The sequence below is a fragment of the Callorhinchus milii genome, unplaced genomic scaffold (genome assembly GCF_018977255.1).
Source record: "Callorhinchus milii isolate IMCB2004 unplaced genomic scaffold, IMCB_Cmil_1.0 Scaffold12, whole genome shotgun sequence".
Lineage (NCBI taxonomy): Eukaryota > Metazoa > Chordata > Chondrichthyes > Chimaeriformes > Callorhinchidae > Callorhinchus > Callorhinchus milii.
Genome location: NW_024704753.1, coordinates 10069392 through 10090164, shown reverse-complemented (window position 1 = coordinate 10090164; position 20773 = coordinate 10069392). Strand labels below are relative to the sequence as shown.

The 20773-nt window shown below is 45.6% G+C and overlaps 1 protein-coding gene across 1 annotated transcript in view; it reads right to left on the bottom strand.

Moving 5' to 3' along the window:
- Positions 1-3507: 3507 nt before the first annotated feature.
- Positions 3508-20773, bottom strand: part of ttll3 (tubulin tyrosine ligase-like family, member 3) — a 64103-nt gene continuing 46837 nt past the window's right edge. Inside the window, exons 9-13 of the mRNA XM_007911216.2 lie at positions 17884-18064; positions 16919-17067; positions 12999-13242; positions 6237-6672; positions 3508-5596 (exon numbers count right to left, since the gene is read on the bottom strand). Coding sequence (XP_007909407.1) covers positions 4202-5596; positions 6237-6672; positions 12999-13242; positions 16919-17067; positions 17884-18064 — 2405 coding nt within the window. The 3' untranslated portion in view covers positions 3508-4201. The remainder of the gene's footprint in view (positions 5597-6236; positions 6673-12998; positions 13243-16918; positions 17068-17883; positions 18065-20773) is intronic.

Sequence of the window (20773 nt, the reverse complement as noted above, 5' to 3'; positions counted from 1 at the left end):
AGAGGAGGGAAGAGAATCAGGATATAGTATCAGAGAGGACATAGGGCTGGGAGACACAAATAGCAATGTAATAAGGACAAGTCCTGAAAAACAATGGATTAGACAGGGGAGAAATGCAGAGCAGACTCAGTCGGTCTTGGAGTGCATGTGCACAAATGTATGGTGTTTGACAACTAAGATTGGTGAACTGCAGGCTCAAGTTACCACATGGGGTTATGATATAATGGCAATAACAGAAACATGGCCCAAAGAAGAGCAGGAAAAGGAGCTGAATATTCCTGGCTACAATGTATTCAGGAGGGATGGGGAAGGAAAAAAAGAAGTGGGGGGTGGCAGTATTGATTAAAGACACGGTTACGGCCCTGGAAAGGGACGATGTGCTAGAGGGTCCAAAAACAGAATCTATTTGGTTAGAGTTAAAACAAAGGGGGGATTGCATTTGCATCATTAACACCTCTTTAACCCACCATCCTCTGTCGTCTACCCCATTTTCTCCTTTGTCTTCCTTGCCTTGCCTCCTCCCTCTCTGTTAGCCCTTAAAAGCCTTTCCCTCCCAACATGCCTCAGTTCTAATGAAGGGTCGTGGACCTGAAACATTGACACACTTTCCTTTTTCCATAGATGCTGCCTGACCTCCTGAGTGTTCCCAGCCAGTTCTGTTTTTTAGGAAGGATTCCTGAAATGTGTGCAGGATATCTTTCTGGATCAGTATGTTTCCAGCACAACGAGGAAGGAAGCAGTGCTGGATCTAGTTCTGGAGCAAGTAGAGCAGGTTTCAGTAGGAGAACATCTGGACAACAGGAACAACACCATTAGGTTTAGAGTACTTATGGAAAGGGACAAGGAACAATCAAAGGTGAAGATACCCAACTGGAAGAGGACTAATTTCAGTGAGTTAAAAAGGGACTGAGCAAAGATGGACTGGAAAGAAAGATTGGCAGGTAAAACAGCTACTGAGCAATGGGAAGCCTTCAAGGAGGAGATAGTTCAGTGACAAATACATTCCCATAAGGGGAAAGGTAGGGCATCCAAACCTCCATGGATGAATAAGGAAATTGGGATTAAAATAAAACAGAAAAAGGAGGTTTATGATAAATGTCAGGTCGAAAATACAGAAGATAATCAAATAGAATATAGAAAGTACAGAGGAGAACCGAAAAAGGAAATATGGGGCAAAGAGATTGTATGAGAAAAGATTAGCGGGTAACATAAAAGGGAACCCTAAGGTAATTTATAAGGATATAAAGATAATAATAATCCTTGCATTTGACATAGCGCTTTTCACATCTTCTAGACGTCCCAAAGCGCTTCACAGAATATACTGTAAAGTGAATTGACTGTATATTTGTGGGCGAAACACGGCAGCCAGGTGCGCACAGCACCGTCCCACAAACAGTCATTGATTGAGTTAGTAAATTAATATTGTTTTTTTTCTTGAGGGATTATTATCAGGCATGTGGAGTAAGGAAACTTGCCCAAGGTTTCGTCCTGCCGGGAATCAAACCCGGCAGGACGGGTTTGACTGGTTATCTCCAGTCTTACTTGCGAGGCGAGCGCTCTAATGTTGGGATTTCCGATCCCGTAGTTTGAAATATAACTTGACAATCCAAATATGGTGCAGCAAGATTTATTATGAACAGAGTGAACACAACATGCATTAACAAGTTACTACAACTGTCTAACAAATTATACTACCAGTTTTTGTAGACAGTCACAGAAAACCTTCATTGTACTCCTTAAAGGGACTTCTCCAAACTGGTCTCTTTCTCTCTCTCTGGAACCTTCCTGTTCTACTAACTGTTTTCATCTAGAGGTGGGATAGTCATACCCTTTTTCCAAGTGTCCTTTTCCTAGGGCCCCTCTACCCACTTCTGATACTGTTACGTACTCAAGTTAATCAATTTGGCTTGGTGCCATCCTGACTGAGTCTCCATGAGGTCTTCCTTTTGTCCTGTCTTAGATAGGAGATTGATCGGTTTAGGGCTGCGTCTGGTGCTTGTTATTTTGTTATGTGGGATCATTAGTACATTCCTTTTAAGTGACTGGTTATCTCTTATCAGTATCCCGGGATGGTACCAAAGTCCTCCAGTTTAAACAACTTACTCGTTAGTTGCTATTCTTGAGGGTGGCCTTCTGTTGTTTGCCAGGCCCTGTCAGAATCTAGAGACTTATTGCTACGCTGAGATTCTAATCTTTCAATCCTTGTTGGACACCGGGGGTGGTGCTAGAAGACTGGAGGGTTGTAAATGTTACTCCCCTGTACAAAAAGGGGCAGAAGGATAAATTTGGGAACTACAGGTCAGTCAGCCTAACATCAGTGGTCGGGAAACTTCTAGAGACTATAATCCGGGACAAAATAAATTTTCACTTAGAAAAATATGGGTTTATAAAGGACAGCCAACACGGATTTGTTAAAGGCAAATCGTCCCTAACAAACCTGAACAAACCTAACAAAACTGTCCAGCGCCTTGGGATGTCCTCCCGACGTGAAAGGCACTCTATAAATGAAATCTTGTTGTTGTTGTTGTTTTTGATGAAGTAACGGAGAGGGTGGATGAAGGTCGTGCAGTTGATGTAGTTTATATGGATTTTCAAAAGGGTTTGATAAAGTGCCATATAAGAGACTTGTAAGCAAAATGAAGCCCACGGTATTAAAGGGACAGTGGCAGCGGATACAGAACTGTCTGGGAAACAGAAAGCAGAGAGTGGTGGTGAATGGTTGTTTTTCTCACTGGAGGGAAGTGTGTGGTGTCCCACAGGGATCAGTATGGGGCCACTGCTGTTTTTGATCTGTATAAATGATTTGGACTTGGGTATAGGGAGCACAATTTCCAAGTTTTCAGATTATTCTAAAATAGGAAAGGTTGGGGGGGAGGGGCGGGTTGAGGGAAGATGTAGAGGGAATGGGGTTGGGAAGGCGGAGGCAGCTGAACGGATCGCCTCGATGGTCCAAAGGAGCTCAGGTATAGGGACTACTGCTGTTTTCGATCTACTAAGTTAGGAAAAGTAGTAAACAGTGAGGAGGACAGTAGCAGACTGCTAATGGACATAGACAGACTGGTAAAATGGGCAGACAGGGGGCAGATGAAGATTAATGTGGAGAAATGTGAAATGATGCATTTTGGGAGGAAGAATGAGGAGAGACAATATAAGCTGATGGTACAATCTTAAAGGGGTGAAGGAACGGGGGAGGGGGTTCATATAACTTATAAGAGAGAAGTAGATAGATATTTGGGACAAGTTTGTAGGGTTATGGGGAGAGAGCAGGGGAGTGGGATTGACTTGGAAGCTCTTTCGAAACTGTTTGCAGTTTTGGTCTCCTTATTTAAGGATGTACTTGCCTTGGAAGGGGTGCAGAGTAGATTTATTAGGTTAGTACCAGGGATGAAGGGGATGAGTTACGAGGATAGGCTGACCAATTTGGACCTATATTCTCTAGAATATAGAAGAATTAGAGAGAATTAGAAGAATTAGATTTGAAAATCATGGAAAAAGTTGAAACGACCGTCTGTGATATTCATTTTATTGTGCTTAATTCATTACAGTCTCATTACATCAGAATTGATTGTGTCCAAATCCGAGCAGAACACAAATGTCCAGTGATATTGCATAATTCTTGTTTCTGATACAGGGTATCAGTTTAATTATCTGATTGTTTACCCTGTAAAAAAAAATGATCACTATCAATCTATTGATATAGTCTTAATGCCAAATGTTCCTTGTGCCCACAGCTCCCCAAAATGTTACCAATTCTGTTACCAATCTGGCAATTGATTCTGATGCTGTTTCTCTTACTGTCCATTTCAATTTCATTCACCTCATAATGGCTCTATTGCAAATGATACCTTCACAATTGATTGGCAACAGTGGAGGGGAACTGTTTCCTGAAAGGAGGCAGGAGAATCTGAGCCATTTTATAACATACCAATAATGAGAATCACTGTGTTACATTAATAAAATCATCCCCACCCCCCCTTTCCTAAGTGCTGTGTGGACCTGACGTATGTACCACAACTGGCCTTTTGAAAGTCCTTTCATCCTCGTTATGATTAAGTAGCAGCTATTTTTTTCTGTCAAAACATACAAATTCTTCATAGAAAAAAAGTTACTTTTAAAGTAAATTGATTTGGAGTACCTAATCTTGGAAATAATGCATGAAATGTCCCTCATGTTACTGAGCATCTGGCACCAAAAATCATTGTTACTGGAAAAGTGTGAAGGTGCTTACGAGTTGGTGTTTTTTTAGATCGTGCTGGTTAGCCTTCAGCCCTGCACTGGTTTGCTGAGGCAGCTCTGTGCACCTCTTGCTCGCGATGACTGGGGCACCTTTAAAGGTGGGCAGCAAACTGGTGATATGCAGCTGCGGGACAGCAGGGCTCTTCAACCGCACCCGCGGAGAATTGTAGGAATAACGCAATGGCAGCGTTTTCTCCAGGGTACTTTTGCTTCTGTCTGAGGAAATTGTAGATTTTGAGTTTTTATTACGATTAAAATCCTGGGTATCAAGGCTGAGGATCTTCAGGCTGATGTGCAGGGGATTGCGGAGTGTCTGACGATTGGGAAGGATCAAGTGTTTGACAGACATGTTCACCTCTGACATATTAGGTGAGTAAATGGGCATCTTTCTGCTCATATTCATTTTGATGGTCTTCTGTGGTGTGTTATAGCGCTGTTCGTCTTGGTCGATAGCACTATATTTCTCAACGTTTTCAGTTATAGCTGTTGCAATACCTGCTTGCATGCCTTCAGCAATTTTACTCTTAATTTCCTCAATTTTATCCCATGCAGTTAAGACGTGTTTGCCTATTATTTTAGTATTGCCTGGATTATTTGTCTTGTGGTGGTTGGAACTGTTGACATGTTTTGTTTTCTGTGTAATCTTGGAAATGGCATGATTCTTCACCTGGTTCAGATTGTTGGAGGTTTTTTGATTCTTCGCATGGCTGGGATTGGATATGAAGAAACCTCTCATATTACATGAATTGCTGATAAATAAAGCACTTTTTGTAGTGCCTGAATTATTGGAAGGGGAAGACCTCAAACTATTGGTCATGATGGAATTCTTTGTATTGGAAGAATTATTAGGCACCATGGAATTCCTTGCGCTGGTGGAATTATCAGGGAGGACACAATTCCTTACGCTGGTTGCATTATTGGGAAGGACACAATTCCTTACACTAGTGGAATTATTGGGAAGGACACAATTCTTTGCACTAGTGGAATTATTGGGGACAATGTAATTCACTTCATTGGTTGCATTGTTGGAGACACTATTATTATTTGCAATGCTGCAACTGGGAACTAAGGAATTTGTTGCGCTGCTGGTGGTGTTGGGAAATGGGACATTCCTTGACAAGTCTGGACCGAATGCAGTAAATGGGTTACCGCCTGGTACCATGCGGATGCACTCCTTCAAGCTGGCGGAACAATTGTGGGCTCCAAGGGGAGTAGCTTTCTCTGTTGTGCTGGGGTTCTGGGCAGTGTTGCCAAGCCAGATGGTGGTGACATTTTTCTGTACTGGAGGGCGTGGTTTCCTGATACATGATCCTTCAACCAAGAGGTTTATTCCAATGTACAGAGGAATGTCCATCACAGGCTGTGAAAGAAAGAAAACAACATATAATAATACCGGCAATTGATACAGCACTTATGATGTCAGAGTCTCAAACTGCTTCAGAAGAAATTGACATCAAGTGAGGAGTCTATCTTTGTGGGCCAACGCTATAGATGATTTGCCTACAACAGGTCCCACAAAGAGCCAATGAAGTGGTTTAAATGGCTCATCTGAAAGAATGGACCTCTGGCAAAGCAGCACACATGTAAGTCCCATTTCTGGTGGCTGGAAAGATTTAATTATCTGACTATAAACATATACTTTATTGAATATGTGTATTACATTCACAATAAATTGGTTTAATGTTTGAGCTTCTCTAGACCAACATCACAATGGAGTCACACCCTATATCTAGCCCCATGTTGGTAAGATTGACACATCTGCCTCTGGAGAGAAAGCAGAACTCAACCATGTCCATCACTGAGGACTCAAGTAACATTCACACCTCACTTGGCTGTACCACAGGCATTCACCTGCCTGTAACCACCAGTATCCAGGAGATTACCACCTTGGTACATTGGAGTAAACACTGACATGTCTATCATGCACCCTGTCATACATCCTCTATATAATGCCCGCTGGACATCACGCCCCGCTGGTCATCATGCCCTCTGTGAATTACCTGTCTGTACAAAAGCTCAAATCTTCCTATGTCGCAGGTCCTTTCATTCCTTCGATCGACAACCACCTTGATGGTGTCCTCTTGCACATTGGTGCACAGCATGGCGGTGACCGCTGTGGACGGTGACATTGTGGGGCTACAATTAATCTCAATCAGCCACGGGATGTAATCCTTCCCAATCAGAAAATCTGCTCCATACAGCTCAAAGCTGTTCTTGCGAGGTTTCATCCCATCCTGCACCATCTGCATGGTGTGAATTATAGCCTTCTTCATGCCCGGCGAGATGATATGCTCCCACATGCTGCCCTTGCCGTTCTTCCTCAGATAGTCCTTGAACTGTTCACTTGTCCACATGTTGTCTGTGGGCACCATCGGGTGTCGGCTTGAGGAGTTTTCACAGCGTCTCTGGATTGAGTTATTGCACAAGTGAATTGATCTGAAGACAGGAAGACATTGGTTATCCACACTGTGAACGAGTCATGTTTTGCGGAGGGGTTTGGGCTCCAGGTGAGACATGATCAATGTCAGGACAGTGCGTGGCACAAACCAACCCTTAGGGGGAATGTGGATTCATCCCATGATTGCCAACCAATGCCGTACCTAAGTAGGTTGTCGCCTTGTGCCCTTCTCCCCTCACCCCGCGACCCTCTCCCCACGACCCTCACTGTGACAACAACAATAATAAAATTACATCTGTATAGAGTCACGTTGGGAGGATGATCCAAGGCACTGGACAGTCAGTGTTTTGGACCTGAGCTGGGGAGCGGGATGGGGGAGGATGGAGGGCAGCGAGAGGAGGGTGATCAAAGCCACGAGTCAAAGAGGATGGTTTTAAGATGGAGTCAAGGGAGCGGTGAGGCGGAGGGACTGCAGGATGGAGTTCCAGAGGGTGGGACAGAGTGTCCCTCACTGTGTGACCCTCACTGTGAGGCATCGACAACAGGAATTTGGTGAGAATGGGAATTCCTTGTTTACTAACTGAAATTTAAAATTGAAACTTAACAATACCAAGGCAGTTTGTAGGTGACCAGGTGTTAATTGTTAGCTGACTAGTTGAAACTGGTTCTATCTGAGGGGTATATAAAGGGGAGACTTGCAAAAGCCTTACTCGAACAGAAAGCCCAATGTAAGGAGCTGCAAACGAAAGAACGGAGGGAGGTAAGGCCTCTACAACAGGAATTTGGTGAGAATGGGAATTCGGTGCAGAGGGGGAAGGAGGTGTTTATATTATAAAGAGTATAAAATAGCAGCATGGGCAGTGTGTCGAGACGGTAGAATGTGGGAATTTGCAGACAGTGAGACTGTCTCGGTTGATCACATCTGTGGGAAATGCCTATGTCTTGAGTCACTCCGGATGAGAGTCTTTGAGCTGGAGTGCGAGCTAGAGACACTCCAATACATAAGGGAGGGCGAGGATATCTTGATAGTTTACTCCAGAATACAGTTACACCACATGGCGAGAGAGACGGGTGCAGGAGAGGAGTGTGGCTGACTGATAGCAGGGTATAGGGGCAACCTCGTGCAGGTAGAGAAGGAGGAACTGGAGGAACCAGTCCTGTCCAACTATCCTTACATGTTCTTGCTCAGGTAAGGATAGGGAAGAAGCTGCAGGGAGGAGGGAGAATAGACAGAATGCTAATCAAGGCACCATGGAGCAAGAAGCAGTTCAAGGTGGCAGAGGAGCAGAAAAGAAACTTAGTTATAAGGGATTCATTAATTAAGGGGATAGATGGTATCCTCTGCAGTCATGATCAAGAGTCCAGGAGATGTTGCCTCCTCCGGTGCCAGGTCAGAGATATTTCAAAACAGCTGAAATGGAATTTGGAAAAGGAGAGGAAAGAACCAGTTGTCATGATCCATGTGACATAGGAAGATCAGGAAGGGATCCTGCTAAGGGAGTATCCGAAGCTAGGAGCTGAATTAAACAGGACCCGGAGGAAGGTAATCTCTAGATTCCTTCCTTTGCCACATACAAATTGGCATAGGGATAAACAGATCAGAAAAAGTCAATGAGTGGCTGAAAGAGTGTTATGGGAAGGAAGGATTCCATTTCATAGGACACTGGCACCAATACTAGGACAGGAAGGAGCTATTCTGCTGGGATGGGTTACACCTGAACTGGGCCCCGACCAAGGTCCTAATGGAAATCATAAATAGAATTGTAGAAAGAGCTTCAAACCAATAAAGGGGTGTGTGTGGGGGGGAAGGATTCGGCAAGAAATAACAGGAAACTACAGATAAGAAGGGATAAGGTTAAAGGTCAGAGTACGAAAAGTGATAAATATAAGATAAATACTCCGAGAAGAAAAAGGGTTATCGGAGGTAGACACAAAAAGTTTGACAAGACCAAAAGTGGGAGAAAAACACCATCAGGGCATATAGACAGGGTGAGGACAGTTACCTGAATAAGTGTGTCTCTGTACACAAATGCATGTAGCATAAGAAATAAATAAGTGAGTCAGAAGCACATATTCAATTTCGGCCACAAAATATAAAGTCAATTCACTTGACAGTGCTTAGAGACATCTCAAAGATGTGATAATGTGCTATATCAAATGCAAGGATTATTATTAAAATAGACATGGGGTCAACTTCCACAGGTATGCGAATAAGACCCAAATCTACCTCTCCGCCTCCACCCTCGACTCCAGGACCACCGCTGTCCTCACAGACTGTCTGTTGGACATCAACAACAACAACAACAACAACAAGATTCCATTTATAGAGCGCCTTTCACGTCAGGAGGACGTCCCAAGGCGCTGCACAGTTGGGTCATGACCCGAGCAGGGGGGAAATGGTCAGGGTGAGGGGAGGGAAGGGAGGGAGAGAGGAGGGGGGAAATGGTCAGGGTGAGGGGAGGGAAGGGAGGGAGCGAGGAGGAGGAAGAGAGTCGAGAGGGGAGCTGAAGGCACGGTCAAAGAGAAAGGTTTTGAGACCGGCCTTGACGGAGGAAAGGGAGGAAGCAAGGCGAAGGCACTGGGGGATGGAGTTCCAGAGCCTGGGGGCTGAGAGGCTGACGGCCCGACCACCGATGGTAGGGCGGTTGGGGCGGGGGACGTGGAGCAGACCGGAGCCAGAGGAACGGAGGGTACGGGCAGGTAGGTCCTGAATGAGAGCAAACGTCTTCCAGTTAAATGTCAACAAGACCAAGGCCCTCCTGCTTGGCTCCCATCAGCATCTCCATACCTCAGCATCACCCTCCATGGATGTACACTACACCTCACGGAGCCAAAACGGAACCTCAGCTTCTTGTTTGACCCTCAACTGCCCTTCATTCCCTACATCTGTTCCACCTTTCCCCACCTCCACACCATCGCCTGGCTCTGCCACTGTCTCTCCACGCAGGCCGCCAAGACCCTCATACATGCGTTCATCACAGCCAGGCTCGACTATGCAAACTTCCTGCTTGTCATCCTCCCCAACTCCTCCCTCCACAGGCTGCAGATCATCCAGAACTCTGCAACCCATGTCCTCTCCCGCACCAGGCTCCATGACCCTATCACCCCCATCCTCGCCCGACTCCACTAGCTGCACATCACTCAGAGGATGAATTCCAAGGTCCTTGCCTTCATAGCCCTCCATGACCTTGCCTTCCCCCCACCTCCTAACCCCCTATCAACCTGTCCACTCCCTCCGCTCAGCGGACTCCATCCTGCTTCACATCCCCCACCTTGCCCGCCCCACCATTGGCGGATGGGCCTTCAGCATCTCTGCCCCCACCCTCTGGAACTCTATCCAACAGACCCTCCATTTTTCCCACTTCCTTGCCTCCTTCAAGATCTCTCTCAAGACCCTTCTCTTTGACCTAACTCTACCTTCCTCGCCCTCCACCCCTCCTGATCCCAACCATCAGCTTGGGTGAGCTCCCTGACTGTCCAGCGCCTTGGGATGTCCTCCTGATGTAAAAGGCACTATATAAATGTAATTTATTTTTGTTATGATGTAGTATCCATTACAGAAGCCTGGCTACAAGCTGGCATGACTGTGAGCTAAATATTCTAGGCTATAAGATCTTTAGAAAGGTCAGGGAAATTGGGAAAGGAGGAGGAGTAGCAATATTGATAAAAGACACAATTACAGCAATAGAAAGAAAGAATTTCATTGAGGATTATCAGGCCGTGTAAACATTATGGAAGAACAAAAAGGAGGCAAAACTCTGGTGGGAGTTGTCTACAGACCTCCAAAAGGTAGTGATAATGGGCCTAAAGGTAGTGAAGGGGGAGATGTATAAATACAGAGATCATGGAAACATGCAGCAAAAACAATGTGGTTGTTTTAATTTTCACAAAGACTGGGAGAGGTAGAATGGGTCAAGTAGGCAAGGCAATACATTTCTAGAATGTATTCAGAACAGCTTCTGGAACAATATGTTTCAGAACCGACAAGGGAACATGCCATACTAGATTTGGTGATGAGTGACAAAACAGAATTAGTTAACAATCTGATGGAAAGGAAACATCTCGCAAATAGTGACCATTATATGATTGAATTTGATATAAGGTTTGAGAGTCGCAAATCAAAATTTTAAATTTAAGCAAGGCAAACTTTGAAAGCTCTACTTGTGTAGTTCAACCATGGTTGACTAATGAGGTAAGAAGCAGCATCAAACTAAAAGAAAAGTCTTACACTAATGCAAGAAAAAGTGGAAAGTCAGCAGATTGGGAGACTTATAAAAAGCAACAAAGAAATACAAAGAAAGTAATAAGAGGTGCAAAAAGGAATATGAGATAAAAGTTGTAAGGGCAACAGTAAAGTTTTTATAAATATATTAAGAGAAAGAGAGTGGTAATGGGGGAATGTGGGCCCATTAAAGACAGATGTAGGTGAGACTATACTGGACAATAAGAAAATGGCAGGCTTGTTGAATGAATACTTTGCTTCCAGTTTTCATAGTAGAGGAAGAGGACAAAATACCAACGGTACAAGGGAACCTAAAAATAAGCCAAAGAGAAGTACTAAATGGATTAATATAAATTTAAAAATGCTAATGGAGAAAATAATGGGCCTAAAGATAGACAAACCTCCAGGACTTGATGGATTCCAACCCAGGGTATTAAAAAAAAGTAGTAGAGGAAAATCCAGATGCATTAGTCATAATTTTCCAAAGCTCTCTATATTTGGGAATTGTGCCCTTGGATTGGAGAATTGCAAATGTCACTCCATTATTTAAGAAGGGAAAGAGGGAGAAACCACATAACTAGAGACCTGGCATCTTCAGTTGTGGGGAAGTTACTGGAATCTCTCATCAGGGACAGAGGGACTGAGCACTTAGACAAGTTTGAGTGAATCAAAGAGAGTCTGCATGGATTTGTGAAGGGTAGGTCATATTTGGCAAATATAATTGAATTTTTTGAGGAGGTCACTAACATGGATAAAAGAGTGTCTGTGGATGTCATTTGCATGGACTTCCAGAAGGCATTTGATAAGGTTCCACAAAAGAGGCTATTTGCAAAAATAAAAGCGCATGAAATCGGAGGTAATCATGCGACGTCACTTGGTAGTTGGTTGGGAGGCAGGAAATAGATTAGGGAATAAAAGGAACGTTCTCTGATTGGTGGGACGTGACAAGTGGCGTTCCAGAGGGGTTTGTACTGGGGCCTCAGCTTTTCACCAGATATATAATATATATTAAAAAAGTCTTCGTAAAGGAATAGGAAGTTTCATGTGCAAATTTGCAGATGACACAAAGTTAGGAGATACAGTAAATTGTGTAGATGGGAGCAGGAAAGGTACAAGGGACTGAGAAATTTTAAGTGAATGGACAAAACTTGCAGATGGAATTCAATGTGGGAGAAGTGTGAGGTCATCCACATTTTGGTTATCCAAAAATAGCAACACAATATTTTCTAAATAGTGAGAAATTAAGAACTGTGGAGTAACAACAGGATTTGGGTGTCCATGTACACAAATCACTAAAAACAAGCTCACAAGTACAAAACTTTATAAAAAAAGCTAATGGGATGTTGGCCTTCATCTCAAAGGGCTGGAATATAAAGGAGAGGAAATGATGCTTTAACTGTATAGAGCCTTAGTCAGACCCCAATTGGAGTATTGTGTTCAGTTTGGGCACTGCACCTCAGGAAGAATATATTGGCACCGGAGGGGGTGCAGTGCAAGTTCACCAGAATGATACCAGGGCATAAAGGGTTAAATTATGAGTCAGGTTGCAAAAACTTGGTCTCTATTCCCTTGAGTTTAGAAGGTTGAGAGGTGATCTGATTGAAGTTTTCAAAATAATAAAGGATTCGATAGGGCAGATACAGAGAAACTATTTCCTCTGGTGGGGGAATCCAGAACAAGGGGACATTATCTTAAAATTAGAGCTATGTCATTTAGGAGTGAAATCAGGAGACAGTTTTTCACCCAAAGAGTAGTGGAAATCTGGAACTGTCTCTCCCCAAAAGGTTGTGGTTGCTGGAAACATTCACATCTTCAAGACTTAGATGGATAGATATTTGTTAGGTCAGGGTATTAAGGGATACGGGGCAAGGGCAGATAATTGGACTTGAGATACAGATCAGCCACGATCTTATAGACTCGAGGGGCTGAATGGTGTACTGCTGTTTCTGTGTGACCCTCATTATGTGACCCTCACTATTTGACCCTCACTGTGTGATCCAGGCTGTGTAAGACCCAACAACTGCCATTAACCCTTCACATTCCAATTGCATGGCTGACTAGCAATCACAGCTCTTTGTTAACAGTTGGAAGCTCTTTCTCCCCATTGCCATTCACTCAGTGCAGAACACGGCTGATACATACATGTCCAGGTTTTTCAATGAGAAAGGCTGAGAAGAGAAGCGCAGGTAACAGTCCTTATAGAACCAGATGGTCACGGGGTTCCAGTCCGTCACCAGGAACCACTGGCGCACGTCAAATTTTGTCCCATAAATAAGCAGTGGGTTTTCAATATATTTCTGCACCACCCACTTGCCCTCTGAAAAGATGCTTGCTTCCCCGCAGACAACCTTCAGGATCTCCTCTAACCGGTTCATGCAGGTAATTCCTAGAGGGAAACACACAGAAACTCCCTTCTCTTTTCAAATAAATAAAATATCTGCTTACAGGCAGACAGAACCTGTGGAGTCCTGTAGCTCAGTGGTTAGAGCACTCGCTTTGCAAGCGAGAGACCTGAGTTCATATCCAGGCAGGGCGAAACCTTGGGCAAGTTTCCTTACTCCACACGCCTAATAATAATCCCTCCAAAACCAAAAACAATAACAAATTTGTCATTTTCAATCTACGACTGTTTGTGGGACATTGCTGTGCGCAATTGGCTGCCGCGTTCGCCCACAAATATACAGTCAATTCACTTTACAGTGTGTTCTGTGAAGCGCTTTGGGACGTCCTCCCGACGTGAAAAGCGCTATATCAAATACAAGGATTATTATTATAGGATTATTATTGGTTTAACATATCATGGGAAGGACAACCTCTCTCTCACAATGCAGAGTTCCTCCAGTATTGTACTGGTGTGAATTCTGAATTTAGAGTCCTGGCTTGGGGCTCAAACCCACAACTTTCATCAACAACAACTTGCATTTACACAGCGCCCTTCGTGCAGGGCAGGGTCTCGGAGCGCTTAGCAATGGTGGAGCCTAATGCTGAGCTAGGGGGAGGGAGGAGGTAACCATATGCACAGTTGAAGAGGTAGGTCTTGAATCATGATCTAAAAGAGGGGAAAGAGGGGGCAAAGCAGAGGGATTGGGGGAGAGAGTTCCAAACATTCATTGCGCAATGGCTGAAAATGCGACGCTGATGGTGGAGCGACGGGAATGAGGTGCAAGCAGTGGTGGGGGAAAAAGTTTTATTTTGGGTGAGAGTATGGGCGGCGGAGTTCTGAATCAGTTGTAGATTGTGGGTAGAGGAATAGGTGAGACCTGTGAGGAGGGCATTGCAGTAGTTAGGGTGAGTCGTTTTTTACCTGTGATGGGGATGAGGTACGTCAGACACAGGCAATGTGACAGAGGTGGAGGAAAGCAGTCTTAGTTAGGGATTGAATGTGGGGCTGGGGAAGGACAGTTGGGGGTCAAACCTGATACCCAGGTTATGTACAGGTTTGTTAAGTTTTAGGGAAAGGCCAGAGAGGTTGAGGAGGTCAGAAGCCACAGGAGAGTAAATGTTGGCAGGAGCCAAGTGGTATAGGCTTCCATCTTGTCAATGTTCAGCTGTAGGAAGTTTGCGCTCATCCAGGCCTAGATGTTTTACAGACAAGCTGACAGAACATCAGTAGACCTGGAATTGCAGCTGGTTGTGGTAGACTTGAGTGTCATCCACATACATATCAAAGTTTACCCCATGTCTGTGGATGAGATCACCGAGAGGGAGCATGTAGATAAGGAAAAGGAGGGGGCCAAGGATGGAATCTTGGGGTACACTGCAGGTTAGTGTGCGGGCTTGGGAGGAAAAAACATTTTTGGAGATGAAGTAATGAGGATTGGTTAAGTAGGACTCAAACCAGGCAAGTTCGGCCCCACTGAGGTGGATGAGGGAGAGGCGATGGAGGAGGATAGTGTGATTGACTATGTCAAATATAGCAGAGAGGAGGACAAGGAAGCAGAGGGAGCCCTTGTCACAGAGAGAGGACGTAATTTGTGACTGACGAGCGCTGTCTCTATGCTGTTGCCAGGGCGGAACCAAGACTGGAACTGCAGTAGGGAGTGGAGGGACAGGTGTGATCAAAGTTGATTTGCAACAATGGATGATCCAGAACATTAGCAAGGAAAGGCAATTTGGAAATGGGCTGGTAGGTTCGAGAGATCGAGGGTGATTTTTTGATTTTGATTTTGGTTTTGAGGGTCAATGGGACGGAGCCTATGGAGAGAGACTGGTTGACTGTTTCAGCTAGCAGGGGGCAGAGGAGGGGGAGTTGAGTGACCAAAAGCTGGGTGGGGAGGGGGTTAGAACCAGCAAGTGGTGGGCTTCGTATTGGTAATGATGGAAGAGAGAGAGTGGAAGGAGAAATGGAGGCAAAGGGTGGGACAATGGTAGGAGCTGTGGTGGAAGGAGTAGGTGATGTGGAAGGCAGCCAGGTGGATATTATCTATCTTGGATATGAAGAAGTCCAGGACCTCTTCACACTTGGCGTTTGATGTAAGGATCAAATGCCAAGTGCGAAGTGCAGCACCTTCAGCCTTCACTGATGCGCAGCACCACCTAAAACACACTGAGTCATGGAGTAGTATGTTAACAATATGGATACTGCTTGCATTTTAAAGTAACTTATCACGTTGAAATGTCTCAAAGTGCTTCATTATCAACAACAATAAAATTATATTTGTATGGTGCCTTTCACGTTGGGAGGACATCCCAAGGCGCTGAACAATCAGTGTTTTGGACCTGAGCTTGGGATTGGGGAAGGTGGAGGGCAGGGGGGGCAGGAGGGTGATCGAAGGCATGGTCGAAGAGTAGAGTCTTGAGACGGGTCTTGAAGGAATCAAGAGAAGGGGTGAGCAGAGGGACTGTGGGATGGAGTTCCAGAGTGTGGGGGCAGGGTGGCCAAAGGCCTGCCCGCCTTTGCACAATTGGCTGCTGCGTTTTGCCAACAAATATAGTTTACAGTATAGTCTGTGAAGCGCTTTGAGACATCTAAAAGACGTGAAAAAAGTGCTATATCAAATGCAAGGATTATTATTATTATGGTGGGGCAGATGAGGCGGGGGACGTGAAGCAGGCCAGAGCGGGCAGGTTGGTAGGGGGTTAGGAGGTCACAGAGGTAGAGGAAACAAGGCCATGGAGGGCTTTGAAGGTGTGGACCAGGATCTTGAACTGTATCCTCAGTGTGATGGGAAGCCAGTGAAGTTGGGCGAGGATGGGGGTGATAGAGTCACGAAGCCTGATTCGGGAGAGGACACGGGCTGCAAGTGACTACTTTTATAGGCAAAGGCCAATTGTGCCAGATAGATCCCACAAACAGCAAATTCACAAGTTGAATAAGTAGTTCATTTGGAGGACAGTTGCCAGATCACTGGGTGTAAATCCTGAATGATGTCATAAAATTATTACCGTCCACCCGAGGAATAGGCAGAAAGATCCTTAGTGTAAAACCCAAAGGACGAGCCGAGTCTGTAAGTTCAAATCCTGGCAAGGGGCTTGAACCTACATCCTTCAGACACAGAGAAGTGAGTGCTACAGACAGTACCAAACTAATACCCAAGGACAGACTGAGCTCCTGAAACTCTGCCATCAGGAAGGAGAAGTGGGTATGATCTGGGAGGAAGGACAGCCATAGCTTACAGCAAAGCAAGCCAAAACCCTAGGTAGGGTGGTCCTCGCTGGACAAGTAGCAGGAAATCTTGCTAGACAGTGCTCTCAATGGCAAGCTATGCAGCTTCAGCTGGTTATACTCCAGCAATGAACACTCTGGGCCTCCAATCCTTGGTTTTTGACAACCTGCAACTAATACTCTCCAGAATTAGGTAAGCAGGGTGCGTCCCTCCAGGGAGAGAGTACACACTCCATTCCAGACACAGGGAAATTTCCGTGTGTAGGTGGCATACATGGAACTCTCAGTCTGTTTGGATACTCTTGAGCATAGTGATGGATCTCTGCACGTGTCAGACCAAAAATCCTCAAAGTAGCTCAACTCCCTTGAACTGAAGCGGACTGGATTGAGTCCTGTGGAGTAGGCAGGGACTGGGGCTCACAGGTTTGGTTCTTGTGTTGAGGATGTCTTTCTGTACCTCTGCCACGGGACTGGGCTCCAGGTTTCACAATCCAGATGTTATGCATTCCCTCCATATCCATCTGTGGGCTGGCCGCCTGCAGCTGCCGGAGGATATGCGTACACACGCCCACGTAACTGCTCCAGTCCTGAATCATCGCTCCGTTACTGACAATATAATAGGTCATGCTTAGAGAATGGCTTTCACATCAGGAGCTTCACACTGCGCGTGGGAGGGGGGACTTCAATTTGGAAAGTGTCGCCCAGAAAGCCATTGACAAGAATCAATTACCGATCACCGGATCTGGCCCTCCCCCAGCAACAGCTGAATCTGAGGGATCTTGGACTGAATAGTATTTCACCCCCATAGAATGGCAACCCAACTAAAGGAAACCAGACACCAGGTCGGAGGTTGGGAGGTGCCAGGGTATGAAGTGATTTGTAGATGAGTGTGAGGTTCTTGAAATCGCTCCATTCTGTGGCAGGGAGCCAGTGCAGCCTGGCAATGGCTCAGGTGATGTGGGTGCAGAGTTTGATACAGGCGTGGAACGCACAATGGAGTTTTGAATTGGTGAGACTTTGTGACTAATGGAAGTGGGTAGACCGCTGTGGAGGGCATTGGGGAAATAAAAACTGGAGATTATGCAAGTGTGGATAAGGGTTTCAGCTGCATTGGCTGGGAGGTACGGTTGGTGGTGAGCGATGTAACGGGGGTGGTGGAAAGCAGTCCTGGGTTAGGAAGTGGATTGAACCTGATGCACAACAAGAACAACTCGTTTATATAGCACCCATCATGCAGGATAGCATCTTGATTTTAAAAAAATTGACAGATGAGTGTAGCTGTTAACCTGGTGCTAACTCAGGCATTGGGAGAAATTGTGTGTGATTTATACAGTATTCCTGGTCCTCAAGCACTATAGGTCTCAGTCTGACGTTACAGTTCCTGTGATGGATGCAGAGGTGATTGAACATGTGGTAACTCACTGAATGACCTGGTAGTATTGCTGGATGATCCTGTCCCAGCACTCCTCTGTTATTGCTGGTGGGGCATCCAGGCTCACATCAATGTCCTTGTGCTCCAAGTAGTTCAGGTGCTCCTCGCAGGCGAGGACTGCTGTCTGCACCAGCTGTGATGAAATGACAACACAGCACTGCTTTTCTATACCTTGAGAGATTAAAGGGAGGATAATAAGAAGACAAAAGATAGAAACATGTCCGGTTTCTCAGCACCACATCACAGGATTGGGTCGGAAGAAAAAGGCCCTTTGACCCACCTGATCTCATCCTTCCTGAACACCCAACCTACCATGCCCCCCTCAAAGCATCAAGCTGCTTTTTAAATGAATCCTAATTCCTGGCCTCAACTACCCTTCCTGGCAACCCTATTCCTCTGAATAATCAAAATCTTCCTGTTGCCTGTCCTGCAATTGTCCTTTACAACTCTAACCTGTGGCTTTTTTCTACCTTCTCAGCTAATCTCAAGTATAGTATTGATCTGGGTTTAATTTTTCAATCCATTTAACATTTTATACACCTCTATGAAGTGCCCTCTGAGTCGTCCTGTCTTTTCAAGGTTAGCCGCAGCACAGGTCAGATGCAGAATAAGCTCCCCTTCATCATCATCAAATTACATTTGTATAGTGCCTTTCACGTCGGGAAGACATCTCAAGGTGCTGGACATTCCTCTGAATTTGGACCCAAGCAGGGGGTTCGATTCAGGAGTGGTGGATAGAAGGGAGGGTAGGGGTAGGAGAGTGGCCGAAGAGGAGGGTCTTGAGACGTGCCTTGAAGGAGGCAAGGGAGGGAGTAAGGCGAAGGGACTGTGGGATGGAGTTCCAAAGGGTGGTGGTCGTGGAGCAGGTAGGAGTCTACTGAGTGGAAGGAGCGGGCAGGTTGATAAGGTCAGTTGCAGGTCGGAGAGATAGGAGGGGCAAGGCCTTGAAGATGAGGGTAAGAATCATCTGAGGAATGGGGAGCCAGTGGAGCCGGGTGACGGTAAGTGTGAGCCTGGTGTGCGAGAGGACATGAGCTGCAGAGTTCTGGATGATCTGCAGCGTGTGGAGGGAAGAATTGGGAAGAACGACAAACAGGGCATTGTCGAGCCAAGATGTAATGAAGGCATGTATGAGGGTTTCGGTGGCCTAAGGGGTGTGGCAGAGCCAGGCAATGTTGCGAAGGTGGGGGAAGGAAGAGTGGGTCCTGGCGGATTTGGATTTGGGGTAGAAAGGACAGTTGAGGGTCAAACAAGATGCCAAGGTACCGGACTGGCTCAATGAGGTGGAGAGTGCATCCATGAATGGTGATGTTGTCAGCGTCTGAGGTGTGGAGGTGCTGACAGGAGCCAATCTGGAGGGTCTTGTTCTTGTTGATGTTCAACTGGTGGAGTCCTGTAGTTCAGTGTGGAGTCCTGTAGTTCAGTGGTTAGAGCACTCGCTTTGGAAGCGAGAGACCTGAGTTCAATCCCAGGCAGAGGGCGAAACCTTGGGCAAGTTTCCTTACTCCACACAGAGCCTAATAATAATCCCTCCAAAAACAATAATAAATTGGTCATTTTCAATCCACGACTGTTTGTGGGACATCGCTGTGCGCAATTAGCTGCCACGTTCGCCCACAAACATACAGTCAATTCACTTTACACTGTGTTCTGTGAAGCGCTTTGGGACGTCCTCCCGACGTGAAAAGCGCTATATCAAATGCAAGGATTATTATTATTATTATTATTATAACTGGAGAAAATTGGCTCTCATCCAGGACTTGATGTCTGACCAACATTTTGTCAGGACAGCAGTGGTCCTAGAGATGAGAATGGAGGCATAGAGTCTGTGCTGGCTCTTTGAAAAGAGCTACCCAAATCAATTCCATTCCCGCTCTCCCCATAGCCCTGCAAACTTGTTCTCCCCAAATAATTATCTACTTCTCTCTTAAAAGTTATCGAATAGGCTTCCACCATCCTTTCAGGCAATGCATTCTAGATCCAAACAACTCGCTGTGTGAAAAAATTCTCCTCACCTCCCCTCTATTTCTTTTAACAACTATTTTAAATCGGTGTCCTCGGGTTACCGACCCACCTCCAGTGGAAATAGTTTCTCCTTGTTCATCCTATTGAATCCCCTTATAATTTTGAAACTTATATTAAGTCTCCTCTTAACGTTCTCTGCTCCAAGGAGAATAATCCTAGCTTCTCTATCCTCTCCTAATAACTGAAGTCCCTCAGTCCTGGTACCATCCTGGTAAATCTCTTTTGCACCCTCTCCAATGCCTTGACATCCTTCCTAGAACTGAACACAGTACTCTAGCGGATGATGTCACCAAGAGGGAGGTTAAAGAGAAGAGGACAGAGCCCTGAAGAACACCACACAAGATGGTGCGGGGGCTGGAGGAGAAGCCGTTTGTGGAGATTGTTTGAAAGGTAGCATCTGAACCAGTGAAGGACAGGAGCATGAAAGTTGAGGTGAGAGGAGAGGTGGTGGAGGAGCATAGACTGGTCGACAGTGTCCAAGACAGCAGAAAGGTCAAGGAGGACGAGGAGACAGAGTGAGCCCTGGTCACAGATGGACAAAATGTCATTTGTCACTTTGACCAGGGCTGTTTCTGTGCTGTGAGCTCGATCGGAGGGGGTCATAGAGGGAGTGGCAGGAGAGAAAGGAGCGAAGCTGGGAAGCAATGGCTTTCCAGGAGTTTGGAAAGGAAAGGGAGGTGCTGACGTCCCAGGTAATCACCAGATCAAGTGGGTGGTTATGGATGTGGGTAGGAGAGTGGATGTGGAGGGAGAGGTTGTGAGAGGAGAGAAGGGAGGAGATCAGTGGAGCTAGAGTTAGAGGGGGTGAAGTGCAGGTTGAAGTCGCCAAGGATAAGGAAATGTGCCTCATCTCCA